The 20,511-nt window shown below is 39.5% G+C and overlaps 1 protein-coding gene across 4 annotated transcripts in view; it reads right to left on the bottom strand.

Moving 5' to 3' along the window:
* otofa (otoferlin a) overlaps positions 1 to 20,511 on the bottom strand; it is a 335,468-nt gene that overhangs the window by 106,636 nt on the left and 208,321 nt on the right. For 2 of the 4 annotated variants that reach the window (XM_080193269.1, XM_080193268.1), the window contains exons 8-11: positions 16,509 to 16,596; positions 8,949 to 9,075; positions 4,836 to 4,890; positions 407 to 538 (exon numbers count right to left, since the gene is read on the bottom strand). In XM_080193269.1, the coding sequence (XP_080049395.1) occupies positions 407 to 538; positions 4,836 to 4,890; positions 8,949 to 9,075; positions 16,509 to 16,596 (402 nt within the window). Of the gene's footprint in view, positions 1 to 406; positions 539 to 4,835; positions 4,891 to 8,948; positions 9,076 to 16,499; positions 16,597 to 20,511 lie in introns of those variants that run through there. The other 2 variants (XM_080193267.1, XM_080193270.1) reach the window with 2 other exon arrangements.

Below are 20,511 nucleotides of genomic sequence, written 5' to 3'. Positions count from 1 at the left end.
CCACTGCCAGCAAGAATGGGAATTTTAAAGTTTATTTATTAGTGACACAAGTAGTGTTACATTCACACTGCGATTAAGTTACTGCGAAAATCCTCTAGTTGCCACACTCAGGCGCCTGTTCGAGTACATTGAGGGAGAATTTAGCACGGCCAATGTACCTAAATGGCACGTCTTTCAGATTGTGGGAAGAAACCCACACTGACACGGGGAGAATGTGCGGACAGTGACCAAAGCCAGGATTCAAACCCGGCTCCCTGGTGCTGTGAGAGAGCAGCGCTAACCACTATGTCACCCAGGTAAATAATAAAACTCCTGCAAGAGTTGGTAGTTAGTGATTAGCTTAAATGAAGTGACTTATGAGGATACATGACTGAGGAAGGGGCTGTCAAGTGCATAAATACTTCACCTCATTGTAGTAGGGGCAGTTTGTTGATTCCTTCATACTTGTAAATTTCTTGTCATCTCCAATTTCGACACAAACCACTGGATCCATGTTCAATCCCACTAGTTGTCTTGCTTCAATGATTGTGATGCTCACCTAGAAAATGTAGAAAAAAAAAATCAGCGCAAGCACCTTTTGTTACTTCAAGCAATCATTTGGCAAACTGCTGTTCAAATACAGGATTAATTCTATCCTTGTAATGGTTGAAAACATAATTGTCTAAAATGACATCAAAATGATCTTGTACATTTGTCAGATAATATTTTCTAATTTGTAAAATATTCTTCTGCACTCTATTACATGTATCCAATGCCGTAAAACTTGTTCTACCCAGGATTAGGGAAGTTTTTATTTATGTTACCACTGAGTGTACTGGGGCTCATATTCCTCGGATGGACTCCTGATCGCCTCATAGAAGTCCTACAAGCAGAAGGAGCCCATTTGGCCCATTGAGTCTGCACTGACCACAGTGCCAACCAGACCCTATCCCACACCTCCATGCATTTACATTAGCTAGTCCCCCTGACACTAAGGGACAATTTAGTGCCTAATGCATGTAACCCGCACATGATTGGAGTGTGGGAGGACACCGAAGCACCTGGAGGAAACCCACGCAGATGTAGGGAGAACGTGTAAACTCCACACAGACAGTGACCCAAGCCAGGAATTGAACCCAGGTCCCTGGTGCTGTGAGGCAGCAATGCTAATCACTGTGCCACCATGCTGCCCAATAGATAAGCTATAATGTTGCAGGGAATAGTGAATTCCATCGACCTTGCAATTATTACCACCACGCACTAACCATCGGAGCTAACTGGCCATCAACTTTTTTTAATCTTTTCTTTTCTAGAAAGGGAGAGAAATACTGTCAAATCCTGTTGAAACTTTGGGAGAAGATCTGGAGGGACCACTGGAAAATGGAAAAGATGCAGATGGTTTTCCCTGATTCTGGGAAAAGGGCAGAATCTCCACTCACACTGAAAGGGAAAATTAGGAGATTTTGTAAAGAGGGGGATCGACCAAACACTTCTGCATTAGAGTAAAGTCACATGCTAGTCAAATGCTTAACCACATTGTCCTAATACTGGCAGAATGGACAGTGAAGAAAGTTATCTCCAATTGCAACGGGATCTTGTTCAATTGGCTGACGAATGGCAGATGGAGTTTAATTTAGATAAATGTGAGGCGATGCATTTTGGTAGCTTGAACCAGGGCAGGACTTTACTCAGTTAATGGTAGGGCATAGGGGAGAGTTACAGAACAAAGAAATCTAGGGGTACATGTTCATTGCTCCTTGAAAGTGGAATCACAGGTGGACAGAGTGGTGAAGAAGGCATTGGGCATGCTTGGTTTTGTTGGTCAGAACATTGAACACAGGAGTTGGGACATTTTGTTGAAGCTGTACAAGATGTTGGCAAGGCCACACTTGGAATACTGTGTACAGTTCTGGTCACCCTATTATAGAAAGGATATTATTAAACTAGAAAGAGTACTGAAAAGATTTACTAGGTTCCTCCCAGATCTTGATGGTTTGAATAATAAGGAGAGGCTGGATAGACTGGGACTTCTTTCTCTGGAGTGTAAAAGGCTGAGGAGAGGTCTGTAAAATAATGAAAGGCACAGGTCATTTAAATAGTCAATATCTTTTCCCAAAGGTAGGGGAATCTAAGACTCGAGGCATAGGTTGAAGGTGAGAGGGAAGAGATACAAAAGTGTCCAGAGGGGCAATTTTTTCACACAGAGGGTATGGAGTATCAGGAACAAGCTGCCAGAGATAGTAGTAGAGGAGGGTACAATTTTGTCTTTTAAAAAGCATTTAGATAGTTACACGGGTAAGAGGGATATGGGCCAAATGTGGGCAATTAGGGTTAGTTTAGGAGTTTTAACAAAAAAGGGCAGCATGGACAAGTTGATCTGAAGGGCCCGTTTCCATGCTGTAAACATCTATGACTCTCTGAGAACCTGCAAGACTTCTTGCTTGTTAAAAGAACAGCCAGTTTTCTAGCTAGGAGATTACAAAGAAGATTTTGGATGAAGGTCTAATAACATAGGATTGGAATTTTGAACAAAGGACTGTGTACTGACTAATTGTCTAAGCAGTCTGTATCTGTGACTTGGTGGAGAGAACTGTATTTGAATGCTCTCCCTGTGATTGCCTTACTGCTGGGTTGGAGCTGACAGCCAAACCATGCCCCCTTTTTACAGCACGAGTTGCCGTGTTCTGGTAAATCTGGATATCCCCAAGCCACTTTGAGAAGCTTTGTAGGGAAGATTAGTGTGCAAGTTAAATGGATGAGAGGGCAGGGGGAAAGCTGGGTAGGTGGGTGAAGGGGTTAGGTGGCTGCTAAGTGAGTGAGAAGATAGGGCGGCAGGTTGGTTGCTAAAGGGATAGGGTGGCAAGTAAGTGGGTGAGGGGTTAGAGTACCATTTTGTTTCCAACTGAAACATCCATTTACTAACAAAGTTTTCAATTAAATGGTCTCAAATGTTTCTGCCCCAAGAGTGTCTAACACATATATCCAGACAACAATGAAGTTCATACCTCAGGCACCTCTCACTGATTTGTACTTTAATATCCTGCATGAAATAAGATCCAGGCTGCAATCACACACAAAGGTTTTTATGGTTTCTAATTTTAATTTCCTTTGGGTTAGCATATTTCTATGGGATCTCTGGGTTTACTGGTCTATTCTATTGGAAATCAATACCATTGATTTAGCTGATCTAGGCTATTTAATATTTTAAGCAATTTGATTAGTTTCCTCCTCAAAGACACTCCTTCTGGGCTGTGGGAATTGATTTTTTTTTTTACAAACCATCCCACTTCCCTACATAACATTCGGGATTTTTCTCCCTTTCTTTCTCGTCATCTTGGCTTATACACCTCCTTTGTAGCAAAGCAAACAGAACTACATAGGGTCGTCCGAATGTAGTCCAATCATTTCACTGAACAGATAGCTGGCTTAAGAAGAAAGTCCTATCTTTTTACAGATGGGGAAATGAATGCTGCCTTGCTGATGATACTCATACCTTGAGAAATAAAAACTATTTCACCATTCACTTTATGTCTTATAATATTTTATGATTGCTTTTTAATTGCCTTGCTACATTGTCTAAATCTTTATTCCCAAGTAACTTGGTAGGTCTCAATTCACCAATATTGTACATTTTATGTTATACTTTCATTGAAGATTATTTTACCCAAAGTGCAATATTTTACATTTATCAGTAACATTTTCTTCCACAGCCTCCTCTATCTGCAAATTTGCATCTGTCAGCTTTAAGCATGATAAATTGTACCAGTTACTGGCTAGACTAACAGAAGCAGTGCCTCAGGATATCAAAATGTTTTATTCCAAATGATGAAGAGAACTAAAAACGCCGATCTTGCTTTATTGCAGCTGTATTCACTGTCTGTTGTGATTAATGACATTCAATCTACAACTAAATAAAGCTGTGAAAATCTGTGTAAGCAGACAGTGAGAAAAGGATAGACAGAAGATGGTTAGATGGATTTGCCATGGTAAATATGAGGAGTTATGGGGATAACGCAGCCAAGAGGCCCTGCATAAGATACACTGACAGAGAATTGGTGCAGACTCAATGGGCTGAATGGCCTCCTTCTGCACTGTGGAGATTCTATGAGACAACTAAAACTATAAATTAAAAATCACTCTCTCCTTTGGTAAATGCGCAGGATTGGCAAATGACAGAGTGAAATCCTTAACCCTTAGAGGGAGAAATTAAAGAAAGACAATGATGACGGCATAGATTTCCCAACCAAGTTGTCAGAAGTTTGATGAAAAGGCCACCTACCTCCTGAATTACTGGACTGTAATTGCAGGAGTTCCATCAGTTCAGTAGTAGGCTGAAGTTGTTAAGCAAGTTTTAGATTGGGTTTTTGTATAAGGGATGAGTTACTTATCTTGTTCCACCACAACTGGTCTTTTAGCTGGAGCTTACATCCTAGGTCAACTTTACCCTCTGGAAAAAGTTGGAATTTGTCCAGAACAATGAAAGTAGAGCTTTATACAACAAATTAAAGCAATTTAGTGCATGTCATAGATTAAGGAAAGATATTTTGGTATGACTGACAGATTTGACAATAAGTGGACCTGACTACATACCATACAAATTTTTAGTAATCTGCATGAGAACAGAGATATGGTTTGTCAGATACTTTTCAGAACAAATTCCAAATATTCTCAGAGGATAGTTTGGATTTGGCTGGATTCTGAGGATTTTTTTAAAATAGAATGTTTATTTATGATAGAAGGATTTATATTATCGATTTTATCTGGTTTAAGTGAAAGAAATTCATATTCAGATACCTTCCAACTGGTCACAACCAGTTCAATATTTTGACCTTGTAAGTAAATCTTCTGTAACTTACTTGGTAATCCTGAGGCCTGCCTGCACTGGGTTCCATTTTGATATCAGGCTTTGACCTGTGAATAAGTGCAAAATAATTAAATGCTCATAATGACATGAAGCGTGATAAAACTCATCAGTGTGCTTTTCAGTAACATGCATAATGAGTCTCTTACAAATTCAATTGGGATCAACAATGTCTTCTTTTGCAAACTGTATTTTTCTTTGATAGGAAACTGGAAGAAATTAGAATATGAGAGGAAGCTAGAAATATAAAACGATACACAGGGTTTCTACAAGTATTTAAAAAGAAAAAAGTAAAATAAATTTTGGGCCTCTCGAGTGTGACAATGGGGAGTTAATAGTAAAAATTAAGAAAATTGCAGATAAAATGAAGAAATATGTTGCTTCTGCCTTCATGATAGAAGATACAAAAACATTCCAGTAGTATCTGTAAATCAGGAGGTGGAAGGGAGACAGGAATTTGGTGCAATTACAATCACTAGTGAAGTTGTTCTCAGCAAACAGATGAAGCTGCGGCTGATAAATCTCCAGGTTCTTATACTATTCAGCCTAGGTCTTAAAAGATGTGGCCAATTAAATTTGAAGATACATTGGTGTTAATTTTCCAAAAATTGCTTGATTCTGGAAAGGATCCATCAGACAAATATAACTCCTGTATTCAAGAAAGGAAGGACACAATAAAAAAAAAGGAAACAATAGACCAGTCAGCTTGATGTTTATCACAGGGAAGGTGTTAGAATTGATCTTTGAGAAAGTTATAGCTGAGCATTCAGGAAAATTCAAGGTAACCAGGAAGAATCAGCAGGTTTTGTGAAAGGGAAATCATATCTAACCAATATTTTGGTGTTCTTTGCTAGATTAATATGTGCTGTGGATGATAGGGAATCTCTAAGTACCGTACTTGGATTTCCAGAAGGCATTTGATAAGGTGACACATTAAAGGTTATTTTAAAAAATAAAAGCTCATTGTTCAAGAAATAACACATTGGCACGGTTAGAAGACTGGCTAGCCAACAGAAAACAGAGAGTAGGCGTAAATGGGTCTTTCTGGTTGGCAGAAGTGGAGTGCCAATGGGATCAGGGCCAGAACCTCAGCTTTTTACAATCTGGAGCAGAGAAGACTGAAGGGTGACCTGATTGAGGTGTCCAGGGTTATGGGAGACATGGACAGAGTGGATAAGCAGCAGCTGTTCCCCTTAGTTGAAGGGTCATAGGTTCGCAGTGAGAGGCAGGAGATTTAGGGGGGATGTGAGGAAAAACTTTTTATCCAGAGGGTGGTGATGGTCTGAAATACACTGGGAGGGTTGTAGAGATGGGTTGTTGCACATCCTTTAAAAAGTATCTGGACGAGCTCTTTGCACATCATAACATTCAGGGCTAAAGGCCAAGTGCTGGCAGATGCGATTGGGTGGGAGTTCTAATGTTCAATGGGCCAAAGGGCCTCTTTGGCGCTGTATGATTCTATGAATTTATGTCAATTACAAAAATAGATGACAAAAGCAGGGAAGTTGTGCTTCAATTGTGCAGGGCACTGGTGAGACCACAGTGTACAGTGGTACAATGTACAGTGTTGATCTCCTTTGTAAAGGCATTAAAAGCAGTTCAGAAACAATTTATTTGGAATGAGCGAGTTGTCTTATGAGGAAAGGTTGGACAAATGAGGCTTGTATTTGTTGGTGTTTAAGAGAGTAAGAGATGATTCGATTGACATTTTTTAAAATCCAGTGTGGTCTTGGCAGGGTGGATGTGGAGAGGATGTTGCCTCTTGTGGGAGAATATAGATCTAGTAGTTACTGTTTAAAAGTAAAGGGTCACTCATTTAAAACTGAGACAAAGAAATATTTTCCTCTGAGATGAATGTGAAACTTTGGAATTCTCTTTCTCAAAAGATGGTGGAAGCAGAATTTTGAATGTTTTCAAAGCAGAACAAGATAAATTCTTGATTACCAATGGGGTGCAAGGTTGGCAGGGATAGGCAGGAATGTGGAGTCATGGTTAAAATCAGAGCAGCCATGATTTTTTGAATAGCAGAGCAGTCCCAAAGGTCAGGTAGCCACTCCCATTCCTAATTCATATGTTTGCATGTGTGTTTGTATTTTGTATGATTGAAATGATTTTTGTGGATCATCCAATAGTACAATTGCTCTTCCCATTATTTTTAAAGAATCTGTCCACAGGCTATTAAACTCAGTTTGTGGTATTAATGATTGTATATGATTCTTAACTTTGATCTGTTTATATCCTTCTCACTTCAGTTTATTCATTGCTATAAAGAGACTTGACAGTTTTTCAGTTTTAATTTCCAACATACGGTCTGCTGAATGTAAATGTTAACCTTCCTTTTCTCTTTCTGGATGTTGTCAAACGTGCTTTGCATTTCTAAAGTTCCGTTTTTGTTATTTCAGATTTCTAGTTCCCGAATTGAATGATGCCAGTTCTTACTCCACTGAGATATTGCGGTGATCTATCTAATGTTGGCAGGCTGAAATCCGCATTCTCTGATTTGTGATGTCTTAGGTAAAAACAAATTACTGCAGAAGCTGCTGAAACCAAAAGAGAAAGTCTCAGCAGGTCTGGAAGTATTTGTAAGGAGAGAAAAGAGCTGATGTTTCAAGTCCAGATGAGCCGTTGTCAAAGCTTTAGGTCATGGTCATCAAATCCTACGGTGCTCTGTCTGTTGAGAACCCATGATGTGGAGATGTCGGCGTTGGACCGGGGTAAACACAGTAACCTGGTGTTGTGAGACTTCTTAAAGTCCAACCAATTTATTTGACAGTAAACTCACAAGCTTTTGGGGTTTGCCCCTTCGTCAGGTGAATGGAGAGTTCTGGCCTCAGACAGAGCATATAACAGCACGCACATTAACCTGCTATTTAAATCTTAAAGATGCAGACAATGTGAGTGGAAAGAGCATTAGGCATAGGTTAAAGAGATGTGTATTGTCTCCAGACAGCACAGTAAGTGAGGTTTTGCAAACCCAGGCAAGTCATGGGTTGGGGGGGGGGGGGGGTGGGGGGGGGGGGGGGGTGGGGGGGAGGGGGTGGGTGGGTGGGGTTACAGATACAGGTCAGCATTCTCCAAGGTTGGCCTTCGGGTAAGCATTCTCCAAGACGGCCTTCACGACACACGACAGCGCAGAGTTGCTGGGCAGAGACTGATAGCCAAGTTCGCACACATGAGGCTGGTCTCAACCTGGATCTTGCATTCATGTCGCACTATCTGTAACCCCCGTGACTTGCCTGGGTTTGCAAAACCTCACTTACTGTACTGTCTGGAGACAATACACATCTCTTTAACCTATGCCTAATGCTCTTTCCACTCACACTGTCTGCATCTTTAAGACTTGAATAGCTGGTTAGTAGGTTAATCAGTAATCTGTAAACTGTGTGTGCTATTATATGCTCTGTCTGAGGCCAAAACTCTCCATTCACCTGATGAAGGGGCAAACCCTGAAAGCTTGTGAGTTTACTAACAAATAAATTGGTTGGACTTTAACCTGGTGTTGTCAGACTTCTTACTGTTGAGAACCCACACAGAGGGGAATAGGAAAATTGGCCTCACGCTGTCTACATTCGGAATTCTTTGTCTGTGTTTAAGCATGTTTGCCTTGGCTGCACGGAAGTATAATGTTGCCTTGCATCCTCCTTTCTCTCCAGAATCTGAAAATCTATTGGAAAGCCAAAAGAGATAGCCCCTTGGTAGACTGAGCAAACAACTGTTATCTGGCAATGCCGCTTCAGGAGTTGGAATAAAGAAGCATTAAGTATATTGTGTTTGAGAAAAAGGGATTACACAATTTGATATCAATTGGCATAACTTGGCAACTGTGTTTCCAGGCGATATTTATTTAAAGTCAGCACTGACTAGCTGGAATGCTTTTCAAGTGCTTTGATTGGATTTTCCGGGCTTTGCAAACAGAAGGCAGCTTATTGAGAAATTGAAGATTGTAGCTGCATTGTACTGATTGTGAGACCCAACCAGAGTTGTGGGGTTGTGGAAAAGTTCCATTACTGTGCCTTATTTTAATAGGAGCAGTACGTGTAAATGATTATTGGAACAAATACATCTCTCAATTAATATTAAATCTGACACAAGGATAAAGTTAAATTACCTCTTGTTTGAGACATTGGTGGTGACTGCAGTGACAGATGCCAGTGAGATAGAGTCAGGGTCCAAGCCCTTACCAAACCGCATAGCTTTTCTGTCCAGGTCTTCTGTTTCCAGAACAGCAGGTTCATCTGGAAGAATCAATACAATGTTGTTTAATCAAAACAAAATCCAGAGCTCTGCTCATTTCCCTATAATTAGTTTTCGATCTCGGGTATTCTCCCAAATGACATTTTCTTTCAAAAACTTGCATTCAAATATGATGGGCCAGATTTTGCTGTCGGAGTAATGATAAAGATAACGGCGCTCACTGTTATTTGTGGGTAAACGCTACAGTGGCTTCAGGCAAGAAGCAGATGAGTGGTTACATTTCAGTATTTAAATGTTGTTGTCCAGGTTGTACCCATTCAGTTTGAAAGGTAGCATTTCACTGCTTGCCTCAAGGTTGAAGCACATTGAATTGGGTAAAGTTGTTACTATGGATGCAAATTAAACTCAGCCCAGAAAGACAGCATTTTCCAGCCCTGCCGTGGTGGGACCTGTTGCAGGGGATATGGCAGACCAGCCAAAAGCCCATTGATGGGGCAGGGAGCAGAGCATTCAGGCTCAGGGAGCAAGGGATGGCTGAAGGGGATCCATAAAATTGGTCCAAACAAGGACCCTGATTAGAGGAGTAGCTGTAGAGTGTCAAGGATCATACAAGATCAGAGCACCAGCAGGATGTTCAAGCCTAAATCAGCCCAGAGCAAACTAATTTGGCAGCATGGTGGCACAGTGGTTAGCACTGCTGCCTCACAGCACCAGGAACACGAGTTCAATTCCCAGCTTGGGTCACTGTCAGTGTGGAATTTGCACACTCTGTGGATTTCCTCCAGGTACTCTGGTTTCCTCCCACAGTTCAAAGATGTGCATGCTAGATGAATTAGCCATGCTATATTGACCCTTAGTGTCAGGGAAACTAGCAAGGGTAAATGCATGGGGTTATGGGGATAGAGCCTGGGTGGGATTATGGGCAGTGCAAACTCGATGGGCCGAATGGCCTCCTTCTGCACTGTAGAATTCAATGATTTTATGATAATTTAGGAGTTCTGAAGGACAAATGGAGTACATCAGTAATCATGGCAGGTATGTATATAGCAAAGCAGAAATTATTCAGCCATGTTACAGCAGCATCCAGAGCAGAATGGTACCTGTTGGAGTGGATCAGAGTGCATCCAGTGTGGAATGAAATGACCCATTGGAGGAGTGGAACCTAATCCTACAGAAATAGGCCAGGTATTAATAATGGCGGTAGTCCAGCCGAGAACACAGTCTCAATAAAAAGTGGAGGTGACATGGTACAGACAGGGGAATATTCAGAAGTTGATGAAGGAATTTGATTCAGTCAATGCATTTCTGTTCAAGATAGAACACATACTTTATTACACAACAGGATTCTTATCTTTACAATGTGGCTCAAAATTCAGTAGTGTGGTAAAGTACGTGTCCAGAACATCAGTAGGTGCCAGCAACAGGTGAGGGATGGGCACTGTGGATTGTCAAGGGTTATCTTAACATCAAAAATGTTGTACGGTAGAACAGAGTCATGATAGCCCAGTCACAACATTTTCCAGTGAGGTGGTTATTGTCCTGATGTCAGTGGAGTCCAGGAAATCAAATGTAAGCAACGTCAAAGATGTCAACAAGAGCCCCAGAAAAAATAAGAGGGGTGGACAATATGCATTTGGAGTGAGGGGTGGGGAGGGAGAAGTTGGAGTGGAGGGGTGTAGGTGGTAGTAGAGATGATCAAGGGTGGAGTTACAAAGAGAGAGTTGCCAGCCTAGTTTCTTTCTCCACAATTCACTTAACTGGTTTCCTCATTTATTTCTTCTTTTCTTTTTGATTGTTTTATTGATCTAATTCTTTTTCCTGTGCAAGAATGTACTCCTTTCATGAGTTTCTCCAGTAATGCTCTATTTTAATTTTTGCACTTTTCTAATCCTGGTATCCCTTTTTGTTACATTAGGCAATTGTTAGCCATAGTAGGGGAGGAGATGAAAATTACATTTGAGATTTACAGTAATTATTCAGACCTGTAGCATGCTAAGGAGGAAAATCACTAATGTCACAGGTGATGTGTGGTTTCAGGTGAGGAGGTCAGAGTCACTGACACGAAGGCCTGAATTTTCAGGACAGCGGGCGCTTGGTGCCTGCTATCCTAAGAGTGGACGGGAAACACACTAACAGGCCCACTGCCATTTCGGGCTAGACATGTCATGTCATTAATGAGTCCGGGATGCAATTGTCCGGGCTCACAGCATAATCCCCTCGCCATTTGAGGTCCTCACTGGTGAGGATCACAGACGGTCTCCACCAACGGGAACCGGATGTGATGGACTTACCGGTAGGCCCAGAGTCCATTGGACCCCCCCTCCCCCCAGATGGATGTGGGCTGGGCCAGGAAGTGCCCCTTAGCCAAGGTGGCGAATGGGGGTGGGGGATAATTGGCTGAGGCTGGAATTGAGGGAATAGGAATGATGTCCGTGGGGTGGGGAGGGCGTTGATAGATCTCCCAGTATACCATGTAGACTGTGTACACAGAATATACTGGGAGATTGAAAGCTTAGAGCTCAGCAGGTGGCTTCCTGATAAGCTGAGATTCCAACCCTCTCCCGACTGGCGAGAATCACATTAAGGCCTTTGTGTTGTACACAGTGCCATAAATTACCATCACCTACCTTGCTAAAAAAAGTGAAACAAACCTACTCTTTTCACACCCATTTTACAGACAGAATTTTTTGAGAAAACTCCGCCCTTCTTGCTCAGTTGAGCATTGATAGGCAGCGGGTAGGATCTCTGTCCTTCCTTGGATGGAAGTCCTGCCTTGGAGAGCTGTTGGCCAATCAGATTAGGGATCAACTCATCAAGAACAGCACTACAGTGGCCAGAAGAGGAACTGCAGTGTAGTGCCTGAGCCAAAGTCCCAGGACTACTCTTCAAGTAAATTACAAGGGGTCACAGGGGTGGGAGAGAAGAGGATGACCTTGGAGGGTGGAGGGCAGGGGATGGGAGGGTGATCTTGGTGTTGGAGATAAACCCCAATGGGCTTCCAGATCCCTGAGAAGGTGGTGCCCCAAATCTGAAGGGGCCTTTAACTTGAGGTGCCTGTCCCACTGAGATTGAGATTGTTAACTTATTCTTTTTAGCACCCAAATCCAACTGCCGCCTATTAGTCTGAAAATTAAGGCTCTGTGGGAAATTGCCTTTAGTGGCCTTCACAATAGAAGTGATTAAATTGCTCAGATTAGAGGGGTGGGGGATATAAAGGATGAGATTACTCTCATTGTTAGCACACAAATAGGACTCGTTGTAGACTGACACTCTAGCTAGAATATTTAGAATCTATTTCATGTGGTACACAAATGATAGATGCATTAATTTAATAGGAAATTTTCAAAGTGGGACAAAACACTGGGATTAAATTAGTCAGTCAGGGGTGCTCAGATTTTTTCATGAGGTATCGTCAAAAAGATTGAGGCCAGAATTTTCTACTCGTTCAGTCAAATCTTCATTCGTTTCAGTGGGACAGGGGAATCTTGGCTGTGGACGAGGTCGGAGAATCCGGCCCTTAGCCTTAGAGTTAATAGCCACTGGCATATCTTGATTTGCCAAACTGAAATGGGCTACCAGTTCCCTTTTCTATTGTATGATCCATTGAATTTCTTGTAGTTTTGCTCATGCTTTAGCTTTTTTCATGACTCTACTTTTACATTTAATTTTGAAGACAGAATGCAAAACAAGTTACTGAAGACATGTAGACTGAGGAGTGTTTACTCAAACTAAAACTTCAAACAAATGAGCAGCATTCTGGTTGAAGAAATTCAGAAGGCCTGATTATAACTGTACTAGCAGGCGGAAAAAAGTGCTACCGCTGGATTCCGGAACATTAATCAGCTCTGTTTCTCTATGATCCTCTTTACAAAGGCATGAAATGCTAGTACAATTCAAAGTTAACATTAGATTTAATCGGACGTTGAACCCAAAAGCATTACATTAATTGGAAAATTTAGTTTCGTTAGTTTGAAAATAAATTTTTATTAGATTCTATGTCGTGTTAGTGGAAACATGTTGGCACTCATTATAACGAAGACAGATTCTTCATTGGTTAGTATATCCTTTGATATTAGAGAGTTTGAGGATCGACTGGGGGCTGTGAATTGAAACTTTTAAACACTTGTTTTGTTTGCAGCGTTTACAAGAGATTCTGTGCCCTAGAATTTGCTATAAGCAACAACAGCAGTGGTAAAATAATGCCAGTTGGAAAATTTACTTTGCATTTTATTCTGTTGATTCATTGAAGAAGTTATGAAGTGCCAAGAAAGACCTTCTGAGAAAGAATGGACATCACCAAGATTCCTTTTAATAAATACTTCATGACAGGCATTTTTTTTTCAGTGTTATTAACTAGCTGGTTCATCTGGCTGAGAGATTGCCTTGTTTTGGAGAACGTGGTCAGGATTTTCTGGCCTCACCACAGCAGGTCCCCCTACAATGCATGTGGCGAGTCATTCAAATATCCATTCCCTTAGTTGGGACCGGAAGATCCAATTGGCAAAAGCAGTTGAAAAATTTTAGCCCACATTGTGGTTGTGTAGGTGATGAGGGGGCTTTTTCCATTGCCCACCCAATGGTGCCACTGTAAGACATGAACCATTTAAACAGTGTGGAAAAATGCCAATGAGAAAAGGAATCGAGGTATCAATCAAATGGATCCAATGGCTTAAAATATGGCAGGGGACCGTAATCCTTTTAAGTAGTGATCATAGAAACTAGAAGCAGGAGTCAGTCATTCGGCCCTTCGAGCCTACTCCACCAATAATTTAGATCATAGCTGATCATTGAATTCAATATCCTGATCCCCCACTTCCCTCCATATCCTTTGGTCCCTTTAACCCAAGTGCGATATCTAATTTCTTCTTGAAATCAGGCAATGTTTTGGCTTCAACAACATTCTGTGTTAGTGGATTCTTCACATTCACCACCCTCTGGGTGAAGAAATTTCTCCTCAACTCAGTTCTAAAAAATATATCCCGTATCCTCAAACTATGGCCCCTGGTTCTGGACTCCCCCACCACTGGGAACATTCTTTCTTAATTTACCTGTCTAACCCTGTGAGAATTTTGTAAGTTTCCATGCTATCCCCTCTCACACTTCTGAACTCCAGTGAATATAATTCTAACTGACTTAGTCTCTTTTCATATGATAGACATGTCATCCCAGGAATCAGACTGGTAAATCTTCGCTGTACTCCCTCTACAGCAAGGACATCCTTCCTCAGGTAAAGACACCAAAATTGTACACGATACTTCAAATGTGGCCGCACCAACACCCTATACAATTGCATTAAAAAAAATCCTTATTCCTATATTCAAATCCTCTCACTATGAAGACCAACATACCATATGCCTTTTTTTACCGTATGCTGTACCTGAGCACTTACTTTCAGCAACTTATGCACGAGAACATCAAGGTCTTGCTAAATATCCAACTCGCTCAATTTGCACCCATTCAAGTAATAAGCTCTCTTTCTATTATTGCTGCCAAAGTGGATAACCTCACATTTACCCACATTATACTGCATCTACCATGCCTATGGTCACACACTCAGCCTGTCCAAATCATGCTGAAGCATCTCTGCATTCTCTTCACAGCTCACCCTCCCACCTAACTTTGTACCATCTGCAAATTTGGGGACAATACATTCAATTCCCTCATCCAAATCATTAATCTATAATGTGAACTGCTGGGGTCCCAGCTCAGATTCCTCTGGAACCCAAGGAGTCACTGACTTCCCATCAGAAAATGACCCATTTATGCCAAGTCTTTGCTTCTTATCTGCCTATAAGCTTTCTATTCATCTCAAGACATTACCTGCAATCCCATGTGCTTTAACTTTCCATAGTAGTCTGTAATGTGAGACCTTTTTGAAAGCCTTCTGAAAGTCTAAACAAACCATTTCCACTGGTTCTCCTCAGTCAACTCTACTAACTAGATCCGCAAAAAATTCCAATAGATTTATCAATCATGATTTCCCTATTGTATATCCCTGCTGACTTTGATTATACCACTGCCTTCCAAATGCCGAGTTACGAAATCCTTGATAATAGACTCTAGTAACTTCCTCAATACCGATTAGGTTCATTTGTCTACAGTTCCCTGTTTTCTTTCCTTTCCTTTTTTGAAAAGTGGGCTTACATTAGCTACCCTCAACTTATAGGAACCAGTCCAGAGTCCAAAATATTTTGGAAAATAATCACCAATGGACCTACTATTTCCAGTTCCTTAAGTACTCTGGAATGAAGATTATCAGGACCTTTATCCACCCTCAATCCCATCAATTTTCCCAAAACAATTTCTCTACTAATGCCGATTTCCTTCAGCTCCTAGTACAACTTGTTTCTCTCAGAACTTCTGGTACATTATTCATGTCTTCTTTTGTGGAGATTGAAGCAAAGTACAAATATAATTCCTTGGCCATTTCTTTATTGCCCGTTATGAATCGTCTCATTTCTGACAGTAAGAGGCCTACATTCATTTTTGTTAATCTTTTTCTCTTTACATACTTGATCAATCTGATGGAAGCAGTTAGCATTGTTTCCTTTAAATGAAAATCATTAGATTTCTTTTAGAAAATACATTTGGGATCTAGTATGTGAATAATATGAGACATGACTTTTAAGTAGATCATGCTTAGGAGGAAGCTGTGACTTTGGACCTCCTGAACCTTTCCACCATTGGGATTTTCCTCATGTCATGTCTATATGTTGTAGACTAGTTGATTGAGATTGATAGCTTTGATTAGTCAACAACTTCATTATTGCTGTATCAAATTATTATTCATATACTGGATCCTAAATGTATTTTCTGAAACAAATCTAATGAATTTCATTTAAAGGGAACAATGCTAACTGCTTCCATCAGATTGATCAAGTATGTAAAGACAAAATGATACAGGCTGGCGGTAGGCAAACTATATTTTTAACTGGTAATTCCTATGTTCCTGCACAGTCCAAAGATTAACTTTGACCAGTTGTTGGAGGTCTAGTTCTCTTTGGGATCAAGGTGTGCTGACAGACAAAAACAGTTGGTGCCTGATAAAGAATTCATGAAAACTGCATCCTTTTAATGTAATCATTGCAAGATTACTTTAGCTTGTTCTTCACTAATACACATCAAACAATTCAATATGCTGTGTGACTTGCACTATTCCATATCAATAAAGTATATTGTATATAAATTGTTCATTATGTACAGTTATAATAACTAGAGTAACAAGAAAACTTAAATAGATTCACAGTAATTTGTTTACATTTTTATGTTTTGTTTCATATTTCTGAATGTTTCCTCAGAAGAGTCACTATCTTAATTACTGTTAACTAGTTTGCAGACAGTTTACTGCAGTGCATTCCTTAAGAGCTTTGCTCTTGTATCAAAGCAACAAAGTCTAGACTTAACTGTTTAATGGAATTTTGCCAATTTGGTATGAAAGAGTAATTAATGTTCAGGTTGGCTTTACCTCCGTGACCCTTCTTATGGTCATCTTTAGCATGACGTGCCTTTCCGAGCTTCATTCCTGAGAAAACTCCTTTGCCAGTTCTGTAAAACAAGCAGTTCTAATGTAAAATCTAACCATATTTTGTACGATGGTATGGCTGTGCTGCATCCATCTTTTCTGGCGTTTCTATTGAATTGCATTGATTTCTTTGGCGCAATTCGGTCAAAATCATTATTATTGACAAAGAAGATCACAGAATTTTAAGCATAATTCATGTTTTTGTTCAGCGCAACTTGAGTTTATGCTGTGTTAGTTTGAAAAACTTACACTAGAAGCAAGCACTGCTCACACTCTCGGGTGAATTCATTACCATTGGGAGTTCGTTAATTTTAACTGCATTTATTTGCAGGTCTTCAGGGAGGCTTTAAAAATAATCTGACTATTTTGACTGCAAAGACAATACAAGCTTTATTGTCAAAAGTATTAAGAGCTTTTGAACATTTTGTTATAAGTTTAAGAAACTGACAATTGTATTGACCATTTCTGCCTCTGGCCAGCTTTTGGAGGCAGTGGCCCTGATGCCAGCCCATCTTGCCAGCACACAATGAAATTGTCACGAGTGGCACTGCCAGGCAGGAGGTGGCATTGTTACATTGGGAAATGATGTAACTGATGATTTCCAACTTGAAAATGAAGATCTGGGCCTAGGATTTGTTTGGACTTACAATTGGTCCGCACAATTTTAACATGTGAAGATATATGTTACAATTGATCGGCACATTTTTCTCTCCTTAAGCATAGAGTTTGTTGCATTCAAAAAAATGCATTATTTACTAGACCAATTCCAAACTGATTACCAACTGGAACACTTTAGGGAAATAACAAAAATTGAACCTTAAGCTTAAATTTTAACTCAGGGTGAGAAAAAAGCATGAGTCAGATGGAATAAATCTTCAAGTTCTCTGATGTGAAATGCAGGCTGTAATAGGTCTCAGGCGTCATTTAATATCGACTGCCACCACACCAATATTAATGCTGTCAGGCTTCTGGACAACAGACAAAGTTCACAAACAGGACCACGGACATTCCAGTAGGTCATACTGGGTGTGGTGGTGAGAGGCATTCGTAGTTGGGGAGGGATGATCGGGTCACTGGTGGAAATGACCCTCCAGCCCCACAAAGAAACCATTTTAAAAAATACAACTTTCTAGTATTTTTCTGGACTTCTGTCCTGCCAGGATTCTCTACTGAGGCTGGCAACAGAGCATCAATCTCACAATACAAAGGTAAATAGCATCAGGAACTGACTGACATCATCAGACCCCAACATTTTTATTTTAAAAGGCCTTCATTTGCCTGTGACTAGGGCCTCACTGCCCCCAAAACTTGGAGTTAAGTTACTGGCGGTTGTGAGTGTGGCATCTAGATAGAAAGTAGGATATTGTCTGTATTTTAAACCCATATATGGTAGATTCTCATTGCGTTTTGAAGATTAACATCACACTGTTTGACTTGGCGCTGATCCCCTGAGTAGGACTCAACACTTTTCCATTAAACATTAACTGCATCTCATTTCAATTATTCTAAACTTCTTTTTGGTAAATTGCCTTTATGTCTTTAGGATCACATATAATTTGCTTCTCATAATACAATAATTTATTCTTAATAAACATGAAAAACATCCTTAATACACATATATTTACGGAATGGGTAAATAAAGGTATCAAGTGAATAAACAACAAATGAAACACAATAGTGGCCAGGGACAGGAAAGCTTTTCAGAATTTCATTTCTGTCGCTATCTCAAAATCAACAATTTGTTTTGTTGAAAAGCTTTCTTTGTAACTTGCCTATGAATTGCATTTTGGATCAAAATCATACGAAACTGTATTTTAAAGTATTAAATGACAGAAATAAAACATGGGAGATAAAATTAATCAAAAAAATAATTGTTGGTTAGAGAACCTGTTGCATTGGGAACCCTGGTGTAGCATATACATCACACATCATGGAAGCTGCTAAATTATCATTCTTTAAATAAGCTGCTTCTTATAACTTAACATTTTTTAAAATCATTTACCTTTTGAGTTCCCTTACTTTGAAACAAAACAATCCCTCCACTATTAACTGCAACATATGAACAGAAAGTTTTTATTTTTCCCAATAATATAGTGCTTTCTGTAAATTAATATATGAAATAAAATTATCAAACTGTAGTACTATCAACTTTTAGACAATTACCTTGCAGGTGCTCATCATCTGTATTACAATTTGGGAATTTTTTTCACAGCAAGACATTTAACTTTTTGCTGTTGATGAAGTTAGTCAGCCCCATTTTCATTAGATTTTTCAATGTTGAATAACTAATTCTTTCATTGTTTAATTTGCTTAGCATTTTTTGAGTTTATGTAAAGCCATCAAAATTCAATTTTCATTTGAAGCCATTGTAGTATTTGAATATATCAAATGAATCTCGCAAAGTATGAAAATATAGATTATCTTAATTAAAAGCTATTCACTTAAAACGATGCTTAATAACAACAAATCCCTCAGTGCCAGATCAAGTTAGAACAGAAAGTAAAACAAATTCCTCATCATATTGATTTTGCGCAAGCCCTTCCATTATGTCCTTTGGCAAAATCCAACTTAATCCTAAATTGACCTGATGGCAATTATATTATCATTGTATGAACTTGGTTCATTAATAAGGGCTGAACATCTTCTTACATCAATATTAGATCAAAACAAATTGCCTCACATGCAAACTGTAGTTTTTTGTTGCAAATCAAGTACAAATGTGTTCAACAATACATGCCTCAGGCACATTGACTCAACAGGGTGACCTTTTCAATTCTGGAAATACACACAGACTTTGTCATTGTCAGAAAGATGTGTACACAACAAAGACATTCTTAATTCCTCTGCTTTGTTGAGCAAACACTACATGCTATTTTCTTGGATTTATCGTCTCAAGTATTAAATGTTACTACAGCCTAAAAAAAAGTTAAGCAGCCTCACTCTAATTAAAAAACACACTTTCTGGATAGAATGCTGTAAGATGATTTCAGATACTGATGTCTACTTTCCAAAATGCACGAAGGTTACATACCGTATAAAAGCGTTGCTTCTTCAGTTTGAATTTCTGGCACCCGTCAAAATTTCCAATGGAAAGAGTAAAAATAAAGAAATTTTTCAGAATTTTTTGCCCGTCTTACTAATTCTCAAACCCATCTTGGTGGTGATATTGATTACACTCCGAAAAAAGAAAAAGCAACAAATGGAAAATATATTTTTAAAAATCTTTTAATTGGGACAGAGTCAAGGGACTGTGCTGCTGAGAGGACACCTGATGAATGTTGCATGAGATGGAGAGAACCTGAGACTCTGAAAAGAATGCTTAGATCACTTACTCACACTGGCACCATCCTCCATTTCAAAAGGCAGCAGTGACTCATACAATCCTACAGCCATTACCATCCATGAAATAAAATGAAACATTGTCAAAATCCCTTCCCTCTATCACTTCAGCTTATAATGAAATTCGACCATTTCTGCTTACTGTTCATTATCAAACATTTAACCTTTTGCATTTAATGATGTAATATATGACTAGATATTAAAAGTAAATAATTCCTTGCCTTCCATCAACCCATTGTTCACAGACTCTTATTTTTTCAATATAAATGACTAAATATCATCCGTTTTAAGATATTCTTTCCTGAAACACTATTTTAAATGACATTGGATTTTTATTTTTATTTATAAATTTTTTATTGAATCCTGGCTGCATTCTTAATTGATGGATGATTGTAAATAATTAAAGGCAGTCAGATATAGATTTCCTTGTGCTCAGTGTGTTTTGTGACACACATTGAGTTTTGTAACTACGAAAAAGAATATGTTAATTATAACTTGTATTTTGATTAATTTAATGGGTAATGTTCATCCGGATTCTTGATGCATTCCCCCATTTGGTCAGCTATGGACTCTTTTTCAAAACCAACGTGTACTGTGAAGACTAACCTTGGGCTGA

Source organism: Carcharhinus amblyrhynchos, chromosome 7, assembly GCF_965287045.1.
Source record: "Carcharhinus amblyrhynchos chromosome 7, sCarAmb.v2.hapA, whole genome shotgun sequence".
NCBI lineage: Eukaryota > Metazoa > Chordata > Chondrichthyes > Carcharhiniformes > Carcharhinidae > Carcharhinus > Carcharhinus amblyrhynchos.
This window is presented reverse-complemented; position numbering and strand designations above follow the sequence as displayed.